The 22681-nt window shown below is 38.1% G+C and overlaps 2 protein-coding genes across 2 annotated transcripts; both read right to left on the bottom strand.

The window, feature by feature from the left end:
- Positions 1–437: 437 nt before the first annotated feature.
- On the bottom strand, positions 438–5293 carry LOC128373787 (sodium-dependent neutral amino acid transporter B(0)AT3-like). The gene is made up of 12 exons (XM_053333974.1): positions 5152–5293; positions 4366–4506; positions 3732–3869; positions 3132–3313; positions 2937–3047; positions 2730–2842; positions 2507–2635; positions 2241–2397; positions 1887–2091; positions 1627–1786; positions 1360–1522; positions 438–647 (listed from the first exon to the last, which is right to left on the bottom strand). Exons 1-12 carry the CDS (start codon positions 5291–5293, stop codon positions 438–440), a joined length of 1851 nt encoding a protein of 616 aa, XP_053189949.1.
- A 6107-nt stretch (positions 5294–11400) lies between these two features.
- Positions 11401–19798, bottom strand: LOC128373757 (sodium-dependent neutral amino acid transporter B(0)AT1-like). Its single transcript, XM_053333937.1, has 12 exons — positions 19657–19798; positions 18896–19036; positions 14680–14817; positions 14157–14338; positions 13962–14072; positions 13755–13867; positions 13532–13660; positions 13245–13401; positions 12891–13095; positions 12627–12786; positions 12360–12522; positions 11401–11732 (listed from the first exon to the last, which is right to left on the bottom strand). The coding sequence occupies exons 1-12, from the start codon at positions 19796–19798 to the stop codon at positions 11523–11525; spliced, it is 1851 nt and encodes a 616-aa protein (XP_053189912.1). The 3' UTR covers positions 11401–11522.
- Between the last annotated feature and the right edge of the window lie 2883 nt (positions 19799–22681).

Here is a 22681-nt window from a genome sequence, read left to right as displayed (position 1 = left end):
TATTGCACTTATAATCTTTTAGAAAGCTGTTCATTTTTAGAAATCAGTTCATCCTCTGAACAGTAGGAATCTTCAGATCTTGTGCAGTGATGTTTTGTGACATTTAAAATGACTACACTTATATTCAAATGTAGGGTTTTATGAATGTTGAATAAAAAAGAAATTGCGTGTTTCACTGTGCTGTTAGATTTGTCTCACTCCTGTATTTACATCATGTGCACTACACAAACATTTATGAATTAAATGATTGAAAACATCTTACTGTTAAATAAATCCAGTTTTCTTATTGAAGAAACAAATGTGATATGTCATAAGTCAGGAACCGACAAATCCTGATAAATATAAACATAAAAAATCAACAGCATCAACATTGTCCATAAATTAAGCGATAATCAAGTCCTTTTCTGTTCAAGGACGCCAGTAATGTTGCAAGCCTTTCAGTTCGTCTGTTCATGTGTTTCAATCTCATAGCCGTCATTGTCGTAGGGGTTTAGGGCAGCACTCGTTGAAGACTTCTTGATTCCACAGCATATCAGTTTGTAGACAGCCACTAGTGGGATGGAAACCACAGGCAGTGCTGAGAGAAGGATGATGATGGCAAACACCCAGTCGGGGTAGGACTGCAAATCCGTTTTGGGGAAGGATTCCTAAACATAAACACAGAAAAGTGTCAACATAGTTTCATTTTATAGTACAAGTATTTTAAAACAATAGTTATATATTTTGGGGGAAATGCTTATTCACTTTCTTGCCAAATTAGATGAGATCTATCTTATCTGTATGCTAATTATGAAACTTGTGCTAGCAGGTAGTGAGCCACAATTAATTTTAATTTGTGTACAGATTAAACAAACCAGATGTAAAGTGTTAATTAGTCAAATATAGAGCTGCTGGTTGATGGATTTTTTAAAATCTTTGGACAAAGCCAGTTTAGTGGATTTCCCACTGATTCTAGTTGGAACACAAAGCTACATTGGGTTTAGCTTCATAATTGGTGTACAGTCAGAACAAGAAAAAGAATAAGAATATTTCTCAAAACGTGTTTGTTAGAGCTTATTTAGCTGCATGCCACAGGTAAAAATTAAACCTAAAAGCTGAGAGACTGAACCAAAGTTGTGGGCCTTGAAACCAAAACAATGAGCTGAAAGGTGTTAAAATGCGCCATAGGCTGAGGGGACACTTAAGAGTCATGTGATACTGATCTGTGGGATCATCTCTATGAGACACCTTTCACATTAAAGATAGTAATTTGATACATTGCAAATATTAAAAACTTGATTGTAGAAGCTTTAAATAATGTCTCAGTTTTTTGTAACGTATTTTACAAAACGGCACAATATTTCAGTATCATCGTCTTACATAATCAGGGTTCCATGCTGGATAGGAGGGGTGCTTCTGTGCCTGGATGACTACGTAGGCCACCAACACCACTAGGAGCATTACTGGACTGATCACCATCCAGCACGCCTTCCAGAAGATGTTGGGCTTCCTCCCAGTCATGAAATATATGTCTTCACTGAAACTGTTGAAGTAAACAATGACAGGAGAAAATTTTAAACGCTAGAATTAAAACTGTATATGAAGACAGTTACAATTATATTGAAGAAGAGGAGGAGAAAAGATTACTTTTTCATTCCATAGATGTAAATGACTCCAACAATCTCAAAGAATGCAATGATGAGAAGAGGTACAGAGCCCACGTAGCTGTTGAAGACCTCCACCCAGTAGTTCCCTGAACCTTGAGTGAAGATGAGAGCCACCGAAAAGGATATCAAGCAGACGACCGCTGGGGAAGTAATGGAAAAGAAGTTCAGAAAGGTAATTCAAAGACAACCATATCCTTTTCATATTAGAACAACTCGTCCTTCAAGGTGATTTGTAGGTACCTGTTACAAGTTCATTAGGGATCCACTTGGGCACCAGTTTGAGGTCACTGATGGGATTCAGGACTCCCTCAAGATTGCCAAACATGGAGGAGAGGCCTAAGCTGAAGAGCATGACGAAAAACAATATGGCCCATACCTGCGAGCCTGGCATTGCCAACACTGCTTCAGTGAACACGATAAAAGCAAGGCCAGTACCTGAAGCGCTCTGAGGAAGAGATGGGAAACAAAATCATGAGGGATATTTTACATGTCTTCGCTTGACCAGCACATCATATACTGTACTCCAGGAGAGAACAGGGAGAACAGAAAACAACCAGATAAGAGAGGAGTGGTGTGTTTTTAAAGATGCATTACCTGGTCAAGGAATGTTTGCAGGTCACAGTCATTCAGTACCACACTAGAGAGCTCATCTGGACGTGTCTGATTTAGATACTTAAGCCAGGGATCATAGTTCTCCACTGTTATGTTCTGGTCAGAAATCTCAAAGTGGTTGGTCAGAGCCAAGATGTTTCTGCAGATGAAATATAAAAAAAATATCTCTTAGGATTTTCACATGCCCAGTTGGTATCAGCAAACAAAGAAGAAGCGTTGAATGACATAGAATAGTTGTGCACACATACTCTTCTAGACAGGAGTTGTAGAGGGTTTTGGCTTTAAATCCCAGGATGGAAAAGATGGGAATGGACGCGTAAAGAGATGTGGCACTGTTTATTACTCCTACTAGAACAGCATCCCTTTCACAGTCGTTTCTGTTAGACACAGAACAGAATAAGATATAGTTCTGTCAGCATCACACAAATCATCCTAAATGTGCCATGGGAGCTGAAGAGTTTAAGTCCTCACCTCTCAGCATTATAGCTGGAGAAAGCTATGAGACCTCCAAAGGCCACAGAGAGAGAGAAGAAGATCTGGGTGGAAGCATCCAGCCACACCTGAGGGTTCTTTAGTATCTCCCACTGTAGCAATCATAAAAACAACACATCTGGTCATTGGGCCTGAGATTCAAAATACAATCTTCTATCACCTGTGGTAGCAAGTGAGTAAACTAACCTTAGGAGTGAAGAGGTACATCAGTCCATCAGTGGCTCCAGGCAGAGTGATGCCACGGATCAGGAAAATGGTCAGCACCAAGTAGGGGAAGGTGGCTGTCACATACACAGCCTGAAAAGGGAAGAAAAACATAACTCAATATGATACTAAGATAGATTTTAAAAAACACTATATATTTTCACCAGGACCACTGACCTTGCCCATGGACTCAATGCCTTTGATGAAACAGATATACACCACACCCCAGGCGGTGGCCACACTGATGACCATCCACCACTTCAGAGAGCCGCTGATCTCAATGTTAGGTGTGATGTCCAGTGTGTTACGGTACCAAAAGTAATTCACTGGAGTACTTTTCTCACACTCCACATTGTAGCCTATATGGATCCAAACACATGCAAAGAAATTCATTGTGAAAGAAGCTTGTCATTCATTCTGTCATTCATTTTCCATTCAGAGAAAATACCCAGAAAGAGAAGCCTGTTGTTTTTGTTTATGTTGTGAAGCAGTTGTCCTTTGTGCCATAAAACAATCCAGTAGTTTTCCTGTTGAATTTAACCCTGGATTCCAAGCGTGCCAGACCTCTTGGTGAAAGTCGTGTAGGTTCTCTTTAATTATAATATCTTAATCTTAATTTTTAGTATACATACATTATCAAATTGCTGTCAGGCAATACTTCTGTTATTACTCTCACTCTAATAGTGGCAACCACAGTTCATACACTACATATATCTAGGTGATGATAAATGTATTTAGAACTGCTAGAAAGATTGCAAAGTGGGTTTTCTCACTTACCTGTAAGGTTATCATTTAGTGGGCACTGGCTCCATGGCAGTGGATCTTGAAAAGAGTGGAAGAAGTACCAGAGCACCCAGGCCAGGATGGTATTGTAGAAGAGGCACACCAGGAAAGACACTATCATGGAGCTAATGCCTACACACAGGAAATAAATAATACAACTTAACATTTCCCACCCCACATAACAACAAAAAGACATGAAGGAGAGGGTTTTATGTGTGTAACCAGTTTTATCAACACAATTGATGTCAGATTATAACAAATTACAATCTGTTTACACATTCATATTTTTTGTCTTGTAAAAAGGAAATTTCCCTGAGTTGTTATGAATCTGGTGACTTTGTATTTTATTTCATCTACTTTTCCTGTATGGGATGAGACCTGTTTTTCTGATCCCGTCTGCAAACTCATTTTAAATGAATTTTATTGTTCTCCAATCATATTGCATGTCACAGAATTTTAAGCTGTGTTATGTCGTTTGTCTTTTCTCAAAAAGAAACAAAAGTGATTGATTACAGATATTAATTATAGTGGTTAACTGTAACAGTAGAAATGCTGCTTATTCAATAGACATATTTCTGTAACAAATTATCATTTTGATCAGTTGTGCTAATGATCCTAGGTTACCCACCAACTCCACCCAGAAATGGCGAGATGGAGTTCCAGACACCAATGCTCCCCTTGCGGAGCCTCTGTCCTATAGCCAGCTCCAGGTAGAGCAGAGGTAGACCCTCAAACACCAGCGCTATCAGGTAGGGAATGAGGAATGCACCTGAAAAGACATTAGGAAAACATTTACCTCAGAGTTACGCATCAGACAGGACTTTAGAGAGAACAAAGACAATCTTAAATATTATAATTTAAGTGATAAAAAGAAAAAAATTCAAACAGTTAAAGTTTAATGATCATGAGAGGTTATTTGAGCCATCTTGATGAATATATTACAGGCCAAGCTAAATAAGGGCACTGCAACCCTAACAGATATTCAATGGCTGGTCATCCAAACAACACAGATCTGAAGCTAAAGACACCCTGTAACTAGTTTACAAATGGATCCTTTAGGAGAAAGCAAATGAAGAGTTTGAAACAATGGGTGTGAGAATAAGGAATCTCAGAGTCAATATATAAAGTTAATAGACCCTGCACACTTTTATTGGATTGTTTACTCTGCTTGACCCCTGAGCCAGGTTCTGTGGCTTTGGGACTCCAGATCTTTCCAGGAACAATGAGGAAGTTATTATCAGTTGATCAAACACAGACAAGGGTACCAGGAACCAAGAAACATTTCCTGTTTTCCTGGTTCATCTGTTAGTAACTCATTTCACTAAAACAGATCACATTAAATGCTGTTGAAATTCAGTTGTGTATAAAGTATTCTATGATTGGATAAAATAGTGATGCATAGGTATCATCTTACCTCCTCCATAAATTTGGCACAGGTAGGGAAACCGCCACACGTTTCCAAGTCCCACCGCAAATCCAATGCATGTTAAAAGATACTGAACCTTGTTGTCCCATTTGGGTCTCTCCTCTTCCACAGAGCCCTTTGTTTTGCCCATCCTCAGCTGGTAAAAAGCTTAGCACAATCACAGTTCTGTTACAATGGTACAGCTGTCCTAATCTTAACATACACTTAAATTAGTATAATATTGTATTTGATCCAGAATTCTCCTCTTGATTGGAGCTCAGTGTGTGTCAGAATAGTTAACCCTGAAGTAGTGTAGTATCAATGATGTCTGGCGCTCTTTTTGTTGTCTGTCTTTACACTCCTGAGTGGGCCGTCCTTTAATGCCCTATCAGCTGCAGCTTTTAGCCAGTGATTCATATTTTATTTCTTTATTTATGAAGAAACCACAGCACCAGAAAGGGTGTAAAATCATAAGGTATGATGATTCAGTGGCTTAACCCCAGATTAATGGATAACCCGGTGTTGATGGTTTAATGTTGCTCTGACTTTCAGTAAAGTAAACTGTTTGGATGCAGTCATCATGACAGCTGTTTCATGACCTTGTTGTGTTTGGTCATCATTTAAACTTGACTTGCATAGCTGATTTTATATACTTAATTGAATTGTACATTTAGATGGAATGTGTTTTACAAGGAAGTACAGCACACAGGTGAGTAACTAAGGAAGAACACACTTTAAATGTACATTTAAAGTGAACACAAGGAGAGAAAATGGGGTAAAAGTCATAATTCAATGAGCTAGTATTAACAGTAAAATTAGTGCAGTTACTCGGGTGAAAAGTTCCACGGAGAAACTATTCCAGAGTGACTGTGACTGTGTGTTCTCATATTACATTACATTTTGGATTTGCTGGACCTTACACTTCATTCTGCTGTCCTTGATTGTTCACACTTTTTTGTGTGTCACACAGTGGTAGCAAAATCACATTACATTAATCAGTATAAAAACGGGATGGCAGGCATCTTGGCCAAGTCAATCAACTGCCGATTATCAGACAAAAGTAGACCAGGTACAAAACATTATCAATTTTTTTGTTTAAAACTTATTTAAAACTAGTTTATTTATGCATAATAACATTTGCATTTTGATATGCTGTACAAATTTGATTAATTTTAGCAACAGCAGCAAGCTACAAAAATGCTAATCAGGAAGTATTCATCTGGATGTTGGGACTTAATTATAGTTGGTGTAACTGTAAGGAATTAAATAGTTTGATACACTGGTGAATTAATTGTGTTATACAGCAAAATAAATGCGAGTGTGTCTATGTTCCCACAGCCCTGTCTTTCAAGCATTTTCATATGGGGTGCCGTTTGTAAAGCAGCTCACGCTGAAAATAACAGCAACATTTTGTCACATTTAGCTTCAAACAATGTTTAAAAAACTGGTGTGAATTTTTGAGAGTCACTTTTTTGCACATTTACAAAAATATTAGTGAACTTAGAGATATTTTAAATATTTAAATCCAAATGTTAAATGTTAAATTTAAATGTTAAATCTAAATCTAAATGTTAAATCTAAATCTAAATGTTAAATGTAAATCTAAATGTTAAATATAAATCTAAATGTTAAATCTAAATCTAAATGTTAAATCTAAATCTAAATGTTAAATCTAAATCTAAATGTTAAATCTAAATCTAAATCTAAATCTAAATGTTAAATCTAAATGTTTCGAGTGAAACTAAATATTTAGCTAATATTCAAATTCAAATGCCGGTAACAGGAAGTACCAAAATAAAAGCTCGAGGAGGTCAGAGTGTGTTTATAGTGGCAAATAACGAATAAACCCCATCTTATCCGGGGAAATGGACTCTTGGACATGGATTATCGTGATAATAACTACCTAAAGTGACAAACACGGTTGGAGAAACTTTATTTGAAGGGTACTGTGAGTTTTTAGTGTCACTTTTATGAAGGGTGCCGGACTTATGACCTGTAGCCACTACAGTCAGCCACAAGGGGGCTCACTATGACTGAGCTGTCATCCTACACACTCGGTCCTCCACCCGGTGCACTGTACTGTAGGCCATGGTCGCGCTGCAAACATGACTGAATCTGCTTTAGGTTTTGGTGGCCCTGTGGCAGTTGCTGTCGCCGATGTTCTCAGCTAAGGCTGAATAAGTCATGCTTGCAGCGCGACCATGGCCGACAGTACAGTGCACCGGGTGGAGGACCGAGTGTGTAGGATGACAGCTCAGTCATAGTGAGCCCCCTTGTGGCTGACTGTAGTGGCTACAGGTCATAAGTCCGGCACCCTTCATAAAAGTGACACTAAAAACTCACAGCACTCTTCAAATAAAGTTTCTCCAACCGTGTTTGTCATTTTAGGTAGTTATTATCACGATAATCCATGTCCAAGAGTCCATTTCCCCGGATAAGATGGGGTTTATTCGTTATTTGCCACTAAAAAACACACTCTGACCTCCTCGAGCTTTTATTTTGGTACTTCCTGTTACCGGCATTTGAATTTGAATATTAGCTAAATATTTAGTTTCACTCGAAACATTTAGATTTAACATTTAGATTTAACATTTAGATTTAGATTTAACATTTAGATTTAGATTTAACATTTAGATTTAACATTTAGATTTAGATTTACATTTAACATTTAGATTTATATTTAACATTTAGATTTATATTTAACATTTAGATTTAACATTTAGATTTATATTTAACATTTAGATTTAGATTTAACATTTAGATTTAACATTTAGATTTATATTTAACATTTAGATTTACATTTAACATTTAGATTTAGATTTAACATTTAGATTTAGATTTAACATTTAGATTTAGATTTAGATTTAACATTTAGATTTAGATTCAACATTTAAATTTAACATTTGGATTTAAATATTTAAAATATCTCTAAGTTGACAAATATTTTTGTAAATGTGCAAAAAAGTGACTCTCAAAAATTCACACCAGTTTTTTAAACATTGTTTGAAGCTAAATGTGACAAAATGTTGCTGTTATTTTCAGCGTGAGCTGCTTTACAAACGGCACCCCATATTTTCATAGATGAAAAACAACAACACGTTTATGTGCATGTGGGAATGTAGGCCTGAGGAAACATAGGACCTAATTTTGATGGGAGGACAATTTCTTAAAAAGGGGGAAACAGAGAGCTGTGGGAACATTGGGCCTAATTTTGATGGGAAGAAAAATGTTTGTAAATGGGGGTACATAGGGTTGTGGGTACATAGGGCTGACCCCAAATAAAACCGTTGTGGGCAAGGATTCAGTAGGTATTGTTGTACTGTTGGTTCTGTTGAAAATAAAAATTACCCTCGTTATTCCTAGTTGTCCTACCTTTTTGCATTTTTTTAATTCTCAGTGGCATACAGATGACTTTATTGGTTTAATGCTTTAATCTTAAAGGCTCTGTTTTAATGGCATCAAAAGTTGCACTAACAGTAGATGTGTAGCCAATTTAAAGAGGCAAAATTCATACATACATGTTAAATGTGTAATTTTGGAGACATCTGTGTGTAACTATATACATCAAAATGGTGGCGATCTGAGCAGGTGGAAACACAAGTGCAACTTCATGCCTAAATGAGCTTTCCTCCCACCTTGGTACAAGAAGGTTCCATTTGGAGACAGGAAATTGCCAAATAGGCACAAATGCCAAATAGAAAAATAAAGAAAACTACAGCTAAAAAACTTAACTTTAGCAACTACTTATACTCATTAAATTCAGTGTTAAATAAATCAACATGTGGTGTATATGAAACAAAATATAATAGCCTACAAGAATACACATGCCAGCAGAAATATGCCTCTCAACTCAGTTTTATTTTTTTAAAGAAAAAAAGCTGACATTTTTGGTCAACATACTGTAGGTTAGCCATAGACATGTTGGGTAATATAAAGAGGAAATGAAAATCCTACCCCAAGACCCACTTGTAAATCAGAAATGTAAATCAGTCAACAAACAATGTAATAAAAATACAAAGCGGTAGACATATTCTAGATCGGTGTGCCTTGAACAACAATGTTGGCATGTCATGACATGATTCATGCCTTTTTTCAAAGAGAGTTCCTGAACACAACAATGGTAAAATAAAATGTATATTATAGGCTATAGGCTAGGTCTTTTTTTTTAATAATTTATATGATGTTGAAATACTTGACACAGCACAAAATATGAATGTAGTTTAACTACCAGCAAGTTACAGCAAATTGTAGTTAGGCTATGTAGTTCAACTACATGTAGTTTAAGTCTCCCCAGTACTACTTGTGGGTTAACGTCCTCCTGAGAGAGGAATATTAGCTGCTTTGTTAGCCAGCGTCAGATAACACATTTACACAGCCTCCACGCTGCGCACACATTTATCTGTGTACAAAGCCTGCCATTTTCTCTCTCACTCCATCGCCGTCTTCCCTCGCTTCTCTTTCTCTCCCTCTCTCGTACTATCCACACATAGACGGTACACGCATTCACATCACACAGCTGTTGGTAAGGTAACACATGATAAAGCATAGGGATAAAGCTAAGCTACATCATCTCAGTCACGTGGGTTGCTGCTGAGCTGGTGTGTTTGGGAGCATTGACCACGAGGTGGTGCCATTGCACCATTTTGTCTAGCGGAAATGGCCCCGTATGCGCACCTCTTGTTCTTGCGTGGCGAGACTCTTGCGGAATCCCCAAGCTCCTGAACACACCGAACACACCCATCTGCATCCACTTACACACACACACACACGTCTTTAGTAGGACAGGACGTCGGTAGGACAGTTTATTACAGAACATTGATTAACTTGTTGATTGGTGGTTGTCAATAAATTCTTATAGCTTTAAAGAGAAGTGTTTTGTGATCATTGTGCATCTGTTATTGTCATAAGTGGCTAATCAAAATAGTCAGAGCTCAGACTCTAATCCTTCAATTTTTCCATTATTATTCTTTATTGAGCCTAATTTGACCGTTTGGTTATTGTTTCGGATTTCCGGAGGTGCCTCAAATTAATGATTAATATAGATCATTCTTTAATTTCTCATTAATAATTAATAATTAGGCTATTCATGGGTTACAGGTTAACTAAACGCACTCCCTTTCACTCCTACATGGCCATGAAGGTCAATGGCATTGAAAGTGGACTTGGTGAGAGGTATACATAACATATATAGCCTACTGTTAAATTTGCCAACAGCATGATCTTAAAAGTAGACAGGACTGTTTATTGCCACCTTAAATGTTTATTGCAGTTCAGGTGGGTACATTTTACAGTTTGCCAGCAAAGAGAAAAAACATTTTCCACTTTTATGTTGTCATCCTCCTGTCATGGAAGCGCAGACTGGAGCAGTGTCTGGGGGATTTGAAATTGGCTAGGGTCAGACAAGCCAGTACCGCCGTTGACTTCTTGGCCATCCAGATTTAGGCTACCATTTTGATTCATTTTAACCTTTCAGTAAAACCATGAGCAAAACCAACAAACCCACACCAGCTGAAAGGTATGGATAAGTATTTAGTTCAGCTTCTCCGATATGTCAATTTTTTGATCCTGAAAATTTCAAACCATTTCTGTCAAAAGCAAGTTGTAGCAATAGCACTCTTCTGTGATGAACCTTTGTCATAAACACAACCTATACAATACAACAACCATCAGCTGATCAATAAAGATGGATGATTCAAAAACATCCCGCTACTTTATTAGACGGCATCTCATCCTGTAGCTGTTTGTCTCACTGGACTTTGATTTACACTTCCTGGTATTTTTCCAGGAGTAAGGCATGTTTTTTTTAGTATATTTTTGGGCTTTTTTTGCCTTTTTATTGTATAGGTTAGTAGAGATAGACAAGAAACAGGAGGCAGAGAGGGGGGAATGACATGCAGGATAAAACCGCTCGTGCAGGATTCGAACTGGAGTCGCCTGCAGCGAGGACTGTAGCCTCTACACATGGGGTGGGTGCTCTACCCACTGAGCTATGCTCAACCCGGTTTGTAAACAGTTTATATGTAAATAAGATCATGTCAAAGCATATTTGTACAAGATGATGTGCTTCCAGTTCTTTGTACTGGACTTATAATCTTTTAGAAATTTCTCAGAAATCAGAGTTCTTTCTCTTAACAGTAGGAATCTTAAGATCTTATGCAGCCCTTGTGACACCTAAAATGAATACACTTATATTTAAATGTATACACAAACATGTACGAAGGAAAGGATTGGAAACATCTTACTGTTAAATAAGTCATAAGTCAAGTCAGGAACTGACAAATCCTGATAAATATAAACAAAAAATCAACAGTTGTCCATAAATTAAGTGATAACCATCAAGTCCCTTTCTATTCAGGGACGCCAGTAATGTTACAAGCCTTTCAGTTCGTCTGTTCATGTGTTTCAATCTCATAGCCGTCATTGTGGTAGGGGTTTAGGGCAGCACTCGTTGAAGACTTCTTGATTCCACAGCATATCAGTTTGTAGACAGCCACTAGTGGGATGGAAACCACAGGCAGTGCTGAGAGAAGGATGATGATGGCAAACACCCAGTCGGGGTAGGGCTTCATTTCAGTTTGGGGGAATGATTCCTAAAAATAAACACAAAAAAGTATAAAATTTAACATAATTTCATTTTAAAGTACAATTATGTTAAATATTTTGGGGGAAATGCTTATTCACTTTCTTGCCAAATTAGATGAGATCGATATCAGTCTTATCTATATGCAAACTATGAAACTAGTGCTAACAACATAGAAACAAGTACTTTTTGTTTGTGTACAGATTAAACAAACAAGATATAAAGTGTTAAATAGTCAAATTTAGAGGTGCCCACACAATTTAGTATCCTTTATTTGGGATCATAGTATATCAGGCCCATAGTGTACAGTCAGAACAAAAGAAAAAGAATAAGAATATTTCTCACAATTTGTTTGTTAGAACTTATATAGCTGCCTGCCATAGAAAAAAGTGACTGAACAAAAACATTAAATTTATGGGCCTTGAAACCAAACTAATGAGCTAAAAGGTGCTGAAATGCTCCATAGGCTGAGAGAATTTAAGAGTCAAGTGATACTGGGGATTATCTCTTTTGGTGACACTTTGCACATTAAAGATAGTAATTCGATACATTGCAAATATTGATTAAAGAAGATTTAAATAATGTTTTTGTAAGGTATCTTATACAACAGCACAATATTTCAGTAACATCGTCTTACATAATCAGGGTTCCATGCTGGATAGGAGGGGTGCTTCTGTGCCTGGATGACTACGTAGGCCACCAACACAACTAGGAGCATTGCTGGACTGATGAACCTCCAGCACGCCTTCCAGAAGATGTTGGGCTTCCTCCCAGTCATGAAATATATGTCTTCACTGAAACTGTTGAAGTAAACAATGACAGGAGAAAATTTTAAACACTAGAATTAAAACTGTATATGAAGACAGTTACAATTATATTGGAGAAGAGGAGGAGGAAAGATTACTTTTCCATTCCATAGATGTAAATGACTCCAACAATCTCAAAGAATGCAATGATGAGAAGAGGTACAGAGCCCACGTAGCTGTTGAAGACCTCCACCCAGTAGTTTCCTGAACCCTGAGTGAATATGAGAGCTACCAAAAAGGATATCAAGCAAATGAATGCTGTGGAAGTAAGGGAAAATAAGTTCAGAAAGGTAATCCAAAGAAAACAAAATATATCCGTTTCACTTCAGAACAACTTGTCTTTCAAGGTGATTTGTAGGTACCTGTTACAAGTTCATTAGGGATCCACTTGGGCACCAGGTTGAGGTCACTGATGGGATTCAGTACTCCCTCAAGATTGCCAAACATGGAGGAGAGGCCTAAGCTGAAGAGCATGACGAAAAACAATATGGCCCATGCCTGCGAGCCTGGCATCTCCAACACTGCTTCAGTGAACACGATAAAAGCAAGGCCAGTACCTGAAGCGCTCTGGGGGAGAGATGGGAAACAAAATCATGAGAGATATTTTACATGTCTTCGCTTGACCAGCACATCATATACTGTACTCCAGGAGAGAACAGGGAGCACAGAAAACAACAAGATAAGAGAGGAGAGGTGTGTTTTTAAAGATGCATTACCTGGTCAAGGAATGTTTGCAGGTCACAGTCCCTCAGTACCACACTAGAGAGTTCATCTGGATGTGTCTGATTTAGATACTTAAGCCAGGGATCATAGTTCTCCACTGTTATGTTCTGGTCAGAAATCTCAAAGTGGTTGGTCAGAGCCAAGATGTTTCTGCAGATGAGATATAAAAAAATAATCATCTCTTAGGATTTTCACATGCCCAGTTGGTATCAGCAAACAAAGAAGAAGTTGAATGACAACAAAGAACGTTGAATAACATAGAATAGTTGTGCACACATACTCTTTTAGACAGGAGTGGTAGAGGGTGTTGGCTTTAAATCCCAGGATGGAAAAGATGGGAATGGACGCGTAAAGAGATGTGGCACTGTTTATTACTCCTACTAGAACAGCATCCCTCTCACAGTCGTTTCTGATAGACACAGAACAGAATAAGATATAGTCCTGTCAGCATCACACAAATCATCCTAAATGTGCCAGTGGAGCTGAAGAGTTTAAGTCCTTACCTCTCAGCGGTATAGCTGGAGAAAGCTATGAGACCTCCAAAGGCCACAGAGAGAGAGAAGAAGATCTGGGTGGCAGCGTCCAGCCACACCTGAGGGTTCTTTAGTATCTCCCACTGTAGCAATCATAAAAACAACACATCTGGTCATTGGGCCTGAGATTCAAAATACAATCTTCTATCACCTGTGGTAGCAAGTGAGCAAACTAACATCAGGAGTGAAGAGGTATATCAGTCCATCAGTGGCTCCAGGCAGAGTGATGCCACGGATCAGGAAAATGGTCAGCACCAAGTAGGGGAAGGTGGCTGTCACATACACAGCCTGAGAAGAGAAGAAAAACATAACTCAATATGATACTAACATAGATTTGAACAAACACTATATATTTTCACCAGGACCACTGACCTTGCCCATGGACTCAATGCCTTTGATGAAACAGATATACATCACACCCCAGGCGGTGGCCACACTGATGACCATCCACCACTTCAGGGAGCCGCTGATCTCAATGTTAGTTGTGATGTCCAGTGTCTCACGGTACCAAAAGTAATTCACTGGAGTACTCTTCTCACACTCCACATTGTAGCCTATATGGATCCAAATGCATGCAAAGAAATTAATTTTGAAAGAAGCAAAAATGTGGTATCTATGAAGGCCTATTTTTAACACAGAGAATCTGTTCTCTTTACTTGTCATTCATTGTTATTTTCCACTCAAAGAAAATACCCAGAAAGAGAAGCCTGTTCTTTTTATTTTATATTGTGAAGCAAAACCTAATTATCAAATTGTTATCAGACAATACTTCCGTTATTACTCTCTCTCTCTAATAATGGCAACCACAGAAGAGTTCATACACTATACATATCTTAATGATAATAAATGTATTTAGACCTGCTAGAAAGACTGCAAAGTGGGATTTCTCACTTACCTGTAAGGTTATCATTTAGTGGGCACTGGCTCCATGGCAGTGGATCTTGGAAAGAGTGGAAGAAGTACCAGAGCACCCAGGCCATGATGGTATTGTAGAAGAGGCACACCAGGAAAGACACTATCATGGAGCTAATGCCTACACACAGGACAATAATTCAGGGAATTTGACTCCAATTCCAGGCCACTTTTTATGCATATATATATATATATATATATATATATATATATATATATATATATATCTTTTTCTACATTGTGTTTCTTTAAATAACTAAACTAACTGTCTTTGCTTATTAATAAAAGACTCAACGTCCAGATGACTTGGAAGTGGATCAGGATCATAGTTGATTTATTGTACAGATGGAAATAAAGATCTCTCTTTAAGACTTTTTATAACTGAACTAATTAAAGCAGCATAAAGCTGCTGCTGTGTTTACAGCATGCAGGTGTTTCAGATTCAGAGGTTTGAGGCTGAGCTGCAGGGTTCCGTGAAGGTGTGTGTGGAAGTTTAATTGTGCTGTTGAACGTAACCGCTGTGAAACAATAAGAAAATAACATGTTGACCTGATTCACTGGCTTTCTGCCTGCCAGCGCTCCCTCCCTTCAGTCACTCTCTACCTTGCTCGACCACATCTGCTAATAACAGCGTCCTGTAGCCTATCTCTGTAGCTGCTTACTGACAGAGCAACTCTGTCCTCCATTCACTGTCTGGACCTTTTATAGAGAACAGCGAGACGGAATAAAGTAGAACAGACTTTATGAGAGCAGAGTAGAGCAATGCGAGGAGAAGTGACAGCAAACAGCAGCAGAGGCTAACGTTAGCTGCTCCTCTCCTCTGTCTTAGGGGGCGGAGATGAGTGCAACAGAGTCAGATGGCCTGTTTTAAAAAAAAATTCTATTGTAGCCTGCTAATGCCCGCCATCACCACATAGCTATGTGGATTTGATTGGTCCGAGCATCCTGCAACTCATTCTTGCCCAAGATATTGGTTATGTTGAAGTTGACTGTTCAAGTCAGGCCAGAATGACCATCAGACCACCGGGAATTGTCCCGGTGCTCCTGATGTGCAGTTCGCCAGGCCCCACATAACAACAAAAATACATAAAGGAGAGGATTTCCCCATGTTTTATGTGTGTAACTACATTTACCAACACACTTGGTGTCATATTATAACAAATTACAATCTGTTAACACATGCTTTTTTTCATGTAAAAAGAAAAATTGTTGCTATTTGAGTTCCTAGGGGTGGAGCCAATGTGGTGACCGGGGATGGCACCCATAGATATATGTCTATTGAACCAACCCCTCCTTGGAATCTGATAGCCTATATATCTATGGGAATCTGATTGGCCAAAAAATAATAATTAAATGTTTCTAGTGCGCACAAGAAACTTTCTGGTGAGCACAATATACTTTTCTCCTGAGAACAAGACAGTATCTTGTCTTCACCAGAAAGTATTGCATGCACGCATGAAGTCTGAAAGAGGAGACATTATGCATGGGTTCCCAATCCGACCGTTTTTGTGTATTATTTTATCATTATTAAGGCAAAATAACTCAATTTATGTCCATCGACATTATAATGAATAGGCTATAGGCTTAATATTTGCATCCAGCGTGCTGCATGGACTTCATTACATCTTCTGCATGGTTGCTACCACAAATATGAAATGCTAAGTTTATTGTCTGTGACCCTCATAAAAGTAATATTTTACAAATATGCATTATATGATAATGCAGATTTAACGAAATTCGTTAAAGTAAGTCATTTGGCGCCTTCTGAGTCATTCAGTTAAACTAAGTCTATTCCTGCAAGCGTGAATGATCACTCGAAGTGATCGGACTTTCTTACTTTTACTGGAGTACAGAGTTGAATCAGTACGTCTTTTATAGTCTTTTTATACAAGTATCTGTACTACTGCATACTACACAGGCATGACTCAGAAGAACAAGCTTGCACTTTTTAATCATAGTGCGTTGTGTTAAATGATCTGCTGTGTTGTGTTTTACCGGCGCACAGCACGCAAACACACACCTATGTATGTTTTATGAGAGTGAACTGTCTGCCTATGTTTTAGAGAATATATTTCACCAATGTTCTGTGTTTTTTTATTTTTAAATAACAATATGTTTACCAGTTCCCGTCAACAATTGGCCCTAGTATGAGTGCACCCTGAAAGACATTTAAAACATATTTTAAAGTCTTGTAGTCTGTTTCAGCGCAAGGGATACACCACCTTGGATAGTGACACTTTCAGGTATATTTAGCGTTTGGAGGAAAGAGAATAAATCCACTTCTGCTGCCATTCTTTGAGTAGCGTTGAGGCTTAAGCACAGGAGGCACAACCCTTAATTATGCTACCTTCAGCTGCTTGTGAGCACGAGAAACGTTTCTTGTGCTCACTTCTCTTTCTGGTGAGCACATTTCTTGTACTCACCAGAAAGATAAATGTTTCTGGTGAGCATGAGTGCCACTGAAACATTTCTCGTGAGCACAGGAAACCAACATATTTTTTTCTTTCTGTGGATCACAGTATACTGTTGAACAGGTTGGACACTTGGGCAGGACTCAGCGGAACAGTCCTAGACTGGTTCAGGTCCTACTTGGAAAAGCTGAGTTATTTTGTGACCATTGGGAGTTATGAATCCGATCGAGTGGCTATGACACGTGGAGTTCCTCAGGGGTCTGTTCTTGGACCCCTTCTGTTCAGTCTATATATACTGCCCTTGGGTCAAATTCTGCAGAACTCTAATGTAGACTATTAGTATTAGTTATGCAGATGACACACAGATATACCTAGCACTGTCCCCAGATGACTACAGTCTAATACAGTCATTGTGTCACTGTTTAGAGCAAGTAACTAATTGAATGAACCAACATTTCCTTCAATTAAATCAGGACAAAACTGAGGACTTTAAAGTTCTGCTACTGGTCTACAAATCACTGAATGGTTTAGGTCCAGAATACATGAATGACATGTTAGTAGAATATAAACCCAGTAGAGCTCTGAGATCTACTGACTCAGGTCAGATAGTTGAGCCCAGAGTTCAAACTAAACATGGTGAAGCAGCTTTTAGCTGTTATGCTTCACACAACTGGAACAAACTAGCAGCAGAACTGAAATCAGCCTCAACTATGAACACTTTTAAATCCAGGTTAAACACTCTAGCTCTTTTAAAGCACTTTACATTTTAATTTTTAATTTGCACTCTATGTCCTTTTAATGATTTGAAAGCTAATTTATAATTTTATGCTGCAATCTTATATTTAATGCTCAATTCTAGCATTGTATGTATGTCTTTCTATTTTTCTGTACTTTGTTTTTATCATGGCGGGTGGGTGGGTGGGGTGGGGTGGGGGGGTAATTGTATGTTTTAATGTTTCTTTTTTATATAAAGCACATTGAGTTGCCATTGTGTATGAAATGTGGTATATAAATAAAACTGCCTTGCCTTGCCTTGCCTTGCCTTTTTACCATGTCCTTTTACGGGCTCCGTAGCAAACATCAATGACAATCTAGTTGTAATAGTAAAGTACAGTAGGAGATGTTGTAGGCACTGATGTAAGACAAGATTTAAGGTTTTTCTTTTCAGTGCAATGTCTAACGACTGTTTAACTGTAATATAAATATGTATGATTTACATCACACATTCACAACACTACTATATTTTTTTCCACAACTTTTTAACACTGTATGCCATACTGTGATGACTGTGATGTGGAAATAAACCTTTTGGCATCATTACTGTATCATTTGTTAGGCTATTAATATTTATTGAGTCTAGATCAGTATTTTTTTTAAACCTTTTTTTTTTTTTTTTTTTTTTTTTACTTTTTACATATTTGTTATATGTTCCACCCTTCCTGAGACTGTGCCCAAGCCTGCCTCCAATTTTCCAATTTTCTAGATCCGCCCCTGTATGAATCTGGTGAATTGGAATTTTTTTTCATCTACTTTTCCTGAATAGGATAAGACCTGTTTTTCTGATCCCATCTGCAAACTAATTTTAAAAGGATTTTATTGTTCTCTTATTATATATCACATGACTAAAGCTGTGTTTTGTCTTTTCTAAAAAAGAAACAAAAGTGATTGATTACAGATATTAATTATAGTGGTTAACTGTAATAGTAGAAACGTTGCTTATTCAATAGACATGATTCTGTGACAAATTATCATTTTGATCAGTTGTGCTAATGATCCTAGGTTACCCACCAACTCCACCCAGAAATGGCGAGATGGAGTTCCAGACACCAATGCTCCCCTTGCGGAGCCTCTGTCCTATAGCCATCTCCAGGTAGAGCAGGGGTAGACCCTCAAACACCAGCGCTATCAGGTAGGGAATGAGGAATGCACCTGAAAAGACATTAGGTAAACATTTACCTCAGAGTTACGCATTAGACAGGACTTTAGAGAGAACAAAGAAATCTTTATTATCATACTATAAGTGGTAAAAAGAAAGACATTGAAATAGGTAAAGTTTAATGATCATGAGGAATATAATAGCTAAATAAGGGCGCCACTACCCTAATAGATATTCAGAAGCTAGATCTGAAGCTAAAGACAGTAACTAGTTTACTAATTGATCCCTGAGCTGAGGGCAAATAGAGGCCCTGCTGAGCCACTATAGGTGTGAGAATAGGGAATCTCAGAGTCAATATGTGAAGTTAATAGACCCTGCACACATTTTTGGGAGGTCTGTTTACCCAGGTTAATCTCTGAGCCAGGTTCTGTGGCTTTGGGACTCTGAATTTTCTAGGAACTATGACGAAGTTATTAGCATTTGACCAATCAAACACAGGTATGGTTACCAGGAAGGGTACCGTCCAGGAAACCAAGAAGACTAAAAATGTCCTGGTTTATCTGTTAGTAACTAATTTCACTACAACAGATAACATTAAGTGCTGTTGAAATTCAGCTGTGCATTAAAGTATTGCATGATTGGATAAAATAGTGATGCAAAGGTAGCATCTTACCTCCTCCATAAATTTGGCACAGGTAGGGAAACCGCCACACGTTTCCAATTCCCACAGCAAATCCAATGCATGTTAAAAGATACTGAACCTTGTTGTCCCATTTGGGTCTCTCCTCTTCCACAGAGCCCTTTGTTTTGCCCATCCTCAGCTGGTAAAATGCTTAGCTACAATGGTACAGCTGTCCAAACATACACTTAAATTAATTTAATATTGTATTTGATCCAGAATTCTCCTCTTGATTGGAGCTTAGTGTGTGTCAGAATAGTTAACCCTGAAGTGGTGTAGTGTGAATGATGTCTGGTGCCCCTTTTGTTGCCTGTCTTTACACTTCTGAGTGGGCTGTCCTTTAATGCCCTATCAGCTGCAGCTGAGCTAGTGAAACATATTTTATTCGTTTTTTTTTATGAAGAACCAGCACCAGTAAGGGTGTAAAATCATCAGGCATGATAATTTAGTGGCTTAACCCCAGATTAATGGATAACCCGGTAATGCTGGTTTAATGTTGCACTGACTTAAAGTAAAGCGAATGCAGTCATTACAGAAGACGTCATGACAGCTGTTTCATGACTATGCTTCATTTAATTGTAAATTAAGATACAATGTGTTTTACGAGGAAATAGAGCACATGGTCGAATAATTGAGGAAGAACACACATAAAAGTTACATTTAAAGCAAACACAAGTAGAGAGAATTGGAGAAAAGTCATCATTTAGTGAATAAGTATTAACAGTAAAATTAGTAACTCAGTAGTAACTTGGGTGAAAAGTTCCAGGGAGAAACTTTTCCAGTGTTTCAGTTTTGATACAATAAAGATTCTCTACCACACTAATAACTAACTGGACGTTAGAACTGGACAGTTGTCAGCTCTTTTCTTTGTTCCAGTTATTTTCCATCAACTTTCTGTACAAGACAAGTTGTTCTTGTTTCAAAGACTTCCTGAGCAGACCTTGATGCATTACAGTAAGGAAAGTCAAGCTTATTTGTATAGCACATTTCTACAACAGGGCAATTCGAGGTGTTTTACTTAAAAACACATGAAAAAAAGCAACACATGGCAATATAAAGACATTTAAATACAATTAAAATAGTTAAATAGGAAATTAAATTGAGCTAAAATAGATCAATAAGAGATACAACAGGAGAATAACACATTTAAAGATATTAACCCTAAAATTTGGATGTAAAAAAACAAGTTGCAAACAAAAGTCTTCAGCCGTGATTTAAAAGAACTGAAAGTTGCAATTATTTGGGAGTTTGTTCCTGCATGTGGAGCAAAAAACTGAACATAGCTTCTTCATGTTTGATTCTGAATATGGGACCAGACAACCTGTTCCAGACAACCTGAGAGGTCTGAATGGTTCATAACGTAGCAGCAGATAAGAAATGGATTTTGAATCATTGAGTGCTTTGTAAATTAACAGTAGTATTTTAATGCCAGTTCTTTGACAGGCAGGAAGTCAGTGTATGGATCTGAGAACAGATATGATCAACTTTCTTGGTATTAATGAGGATTTGAGCAGCAGCATTCTGAATCAACTGTGGCTGTCTGATAGACCTTTTTAGGGGGACCTGTCAAGACACTGTTACACTAGTTGAGTCTACTGAAGATAAATGCATGGACAAGTTTTTCCAAATCCTGCTGAGAAATAAGTCCTTCACTTCCTGATATATTCTTCAGGCTATAGTGGGCTGACTTTGTAAATATTTTAATATGGCTGTTGAAATTCATGTCTGGGTCACTGACTCCATAAAGATTTCTAGCTTGGCTTGAAGTTTTTAACGTTAATGAGCTGAGCACTGAATTTAAATTATTCTTCTTTGTCTCCAACAACAGTTACTTAAGTTTGATCTTTGTTTAACCTTTATGTCGTCCTCCTGGGTCAAATTGACCCTGTCTGTTTTGACTGTTCCGACTGTTCCTTCTTTACTCCCTTCCTTACTTCCGTCTGTCCTTCCTCCCTCCCTCCTTCTCTCTTTCTTTCCTTTCTCTCTCTTTCCTCCCTTCCTTCGTTCCTTCCTCCATCCCCCTTTCTTCCTTCCTTCTGTACTTCTTTCCTTCCCTCCTTACTTCGTTCTTTCCTTCCTCCCTTCCTCCCTCCCTCCTTCTCTCTTTCTTTCCTCCCCCCTACCTTCCTCCCTTCCTATTTTCCTTTCTCCCTCCCTCCCTCCTACCTTCCTTCCTTCCTTCTTTCCTTTCCTCCCTTTCTTCCTCCCTCCTTTCCTTCCTTCCCCCCTTCCTTCCTTGACTCGAGGACAACAGGAGGGTTAATTGAAGAATTTTCTGGCACATCCAATTGTTGATTTGTTTAGTCCACTTACTCAGTGCATGTATTGGATCATAGTCCCCTTGTGATATGGTTATGTAAATCTGTGTGTTGTCTGCATAATTATGCATTATGCATATGAAAATAGTTTATTGTTTCCTATAATCTGAGCCAATGGGAGCATGTAGATGTCAAACAGAAAAGGCCTCAGAATGGAATTTTGGGGAAGCCTGCATTTATTTTTTGTCCGCTCAAATGTGAAATTACCTATTGACACAAAGTCCCTGTCCTTTGAGTAGGATTCACACCAGTTTAGTACTGTCCCAGAAAGTCCCATCCAGTTTCCCAGTCTAGTAATATGCTGTGGCCGACCGTGTCAAAGGCAGCACTGAGATCCAGTAATACTAACTGAAATTCTGCCACTGTCAGTATATGTCATCAAAGACCTTAATAAGAGCAGTCTTAGTGACTTGGTGTGATCGAAATCCTGACTAGAAGACGTCAAATCAGCTGTTGAATGACAAGAAGTTGTTCATCTGATGGAAAATTGCCTTTTCAATGATTGTACTTAAAAATGTATGGTTTGATATGGGCCTGTAATTGCTCATAGTGAATTGTCTAGATTGTTCTTTTTCAAGAGTGGCTTGATGACAGTAGTTGTATCTGCTTTTTGCAGGTGCATGCACATGTTTATCTGCAGTGGAGAAAAAAAATATGTGACCTCGCGATGTTATTGCAGAACTTGGTTTTAATAATATTCT

Source organism: Scomber japonicus, chromosome 15 (assembly GCF_027409825.1).
Source record: "Scomber japonicus isolate fScoJap1 chromosome 15, fScoJap1.pri, whole genome shotgun sequence".
In the NCBI taxonomy this organism is placed as follows: Eukaryota; Metazoa; Chordata; class Actinopteri; order Scombriformes; family Scombridae; genus Scomber; species Scomber japonicus.
This window is presented reverse-complemented; position numbering and strand designations above follow the sequence as displayed.

Excerpts from the sequence above, each read along its gene's own strand:
- LOC128373787 (XM_053333974.1), bottom strand. The coding sequence starts at position 5,293 with ATGGGCAAAACAAAGGGCTCTGTGGAAGAGGAGAGACCCAAATGGGAC. Across the intron at positions 4,507-5,151 it reads GTGCCAAATTTATGGAGGAG|GTGCATTCCTCATTCCCTAC; the intron begins GTAAGATGATAC and ends ATGTCTTTTCAG. Across the intron at positions 1,523-1,626 it reads TACATCTATGGAATGAAAAA|TTTCAGTGAAGACATATATT; the intron begins GTAATCTTTTCT and ends TTACTTCAACAG.
- LOC128373757 (XM_053333937.1), bottom strand. The coding sequence starts at position 19,798 with ATGGGCAAAACAAAGGGCTCTGTGGAAGAGGAGAGACCCAAATGGGAC. Across the intron at positions 13,096-13,244 it reads TGCAAACATTCCTTGACCAG|AGCGCTTCAGGTACTGGCCT; the intron begins GTAATGCATCTT and ends TCTCTCCCCCAG. Across the intron at positions 12,787-12,890 it reads CCCTAATGAACTTGTAACAG|CATTCATTTGCTTGATATCC; the intron begins GTACCTACAAAT and ends TTACTTCCACAG.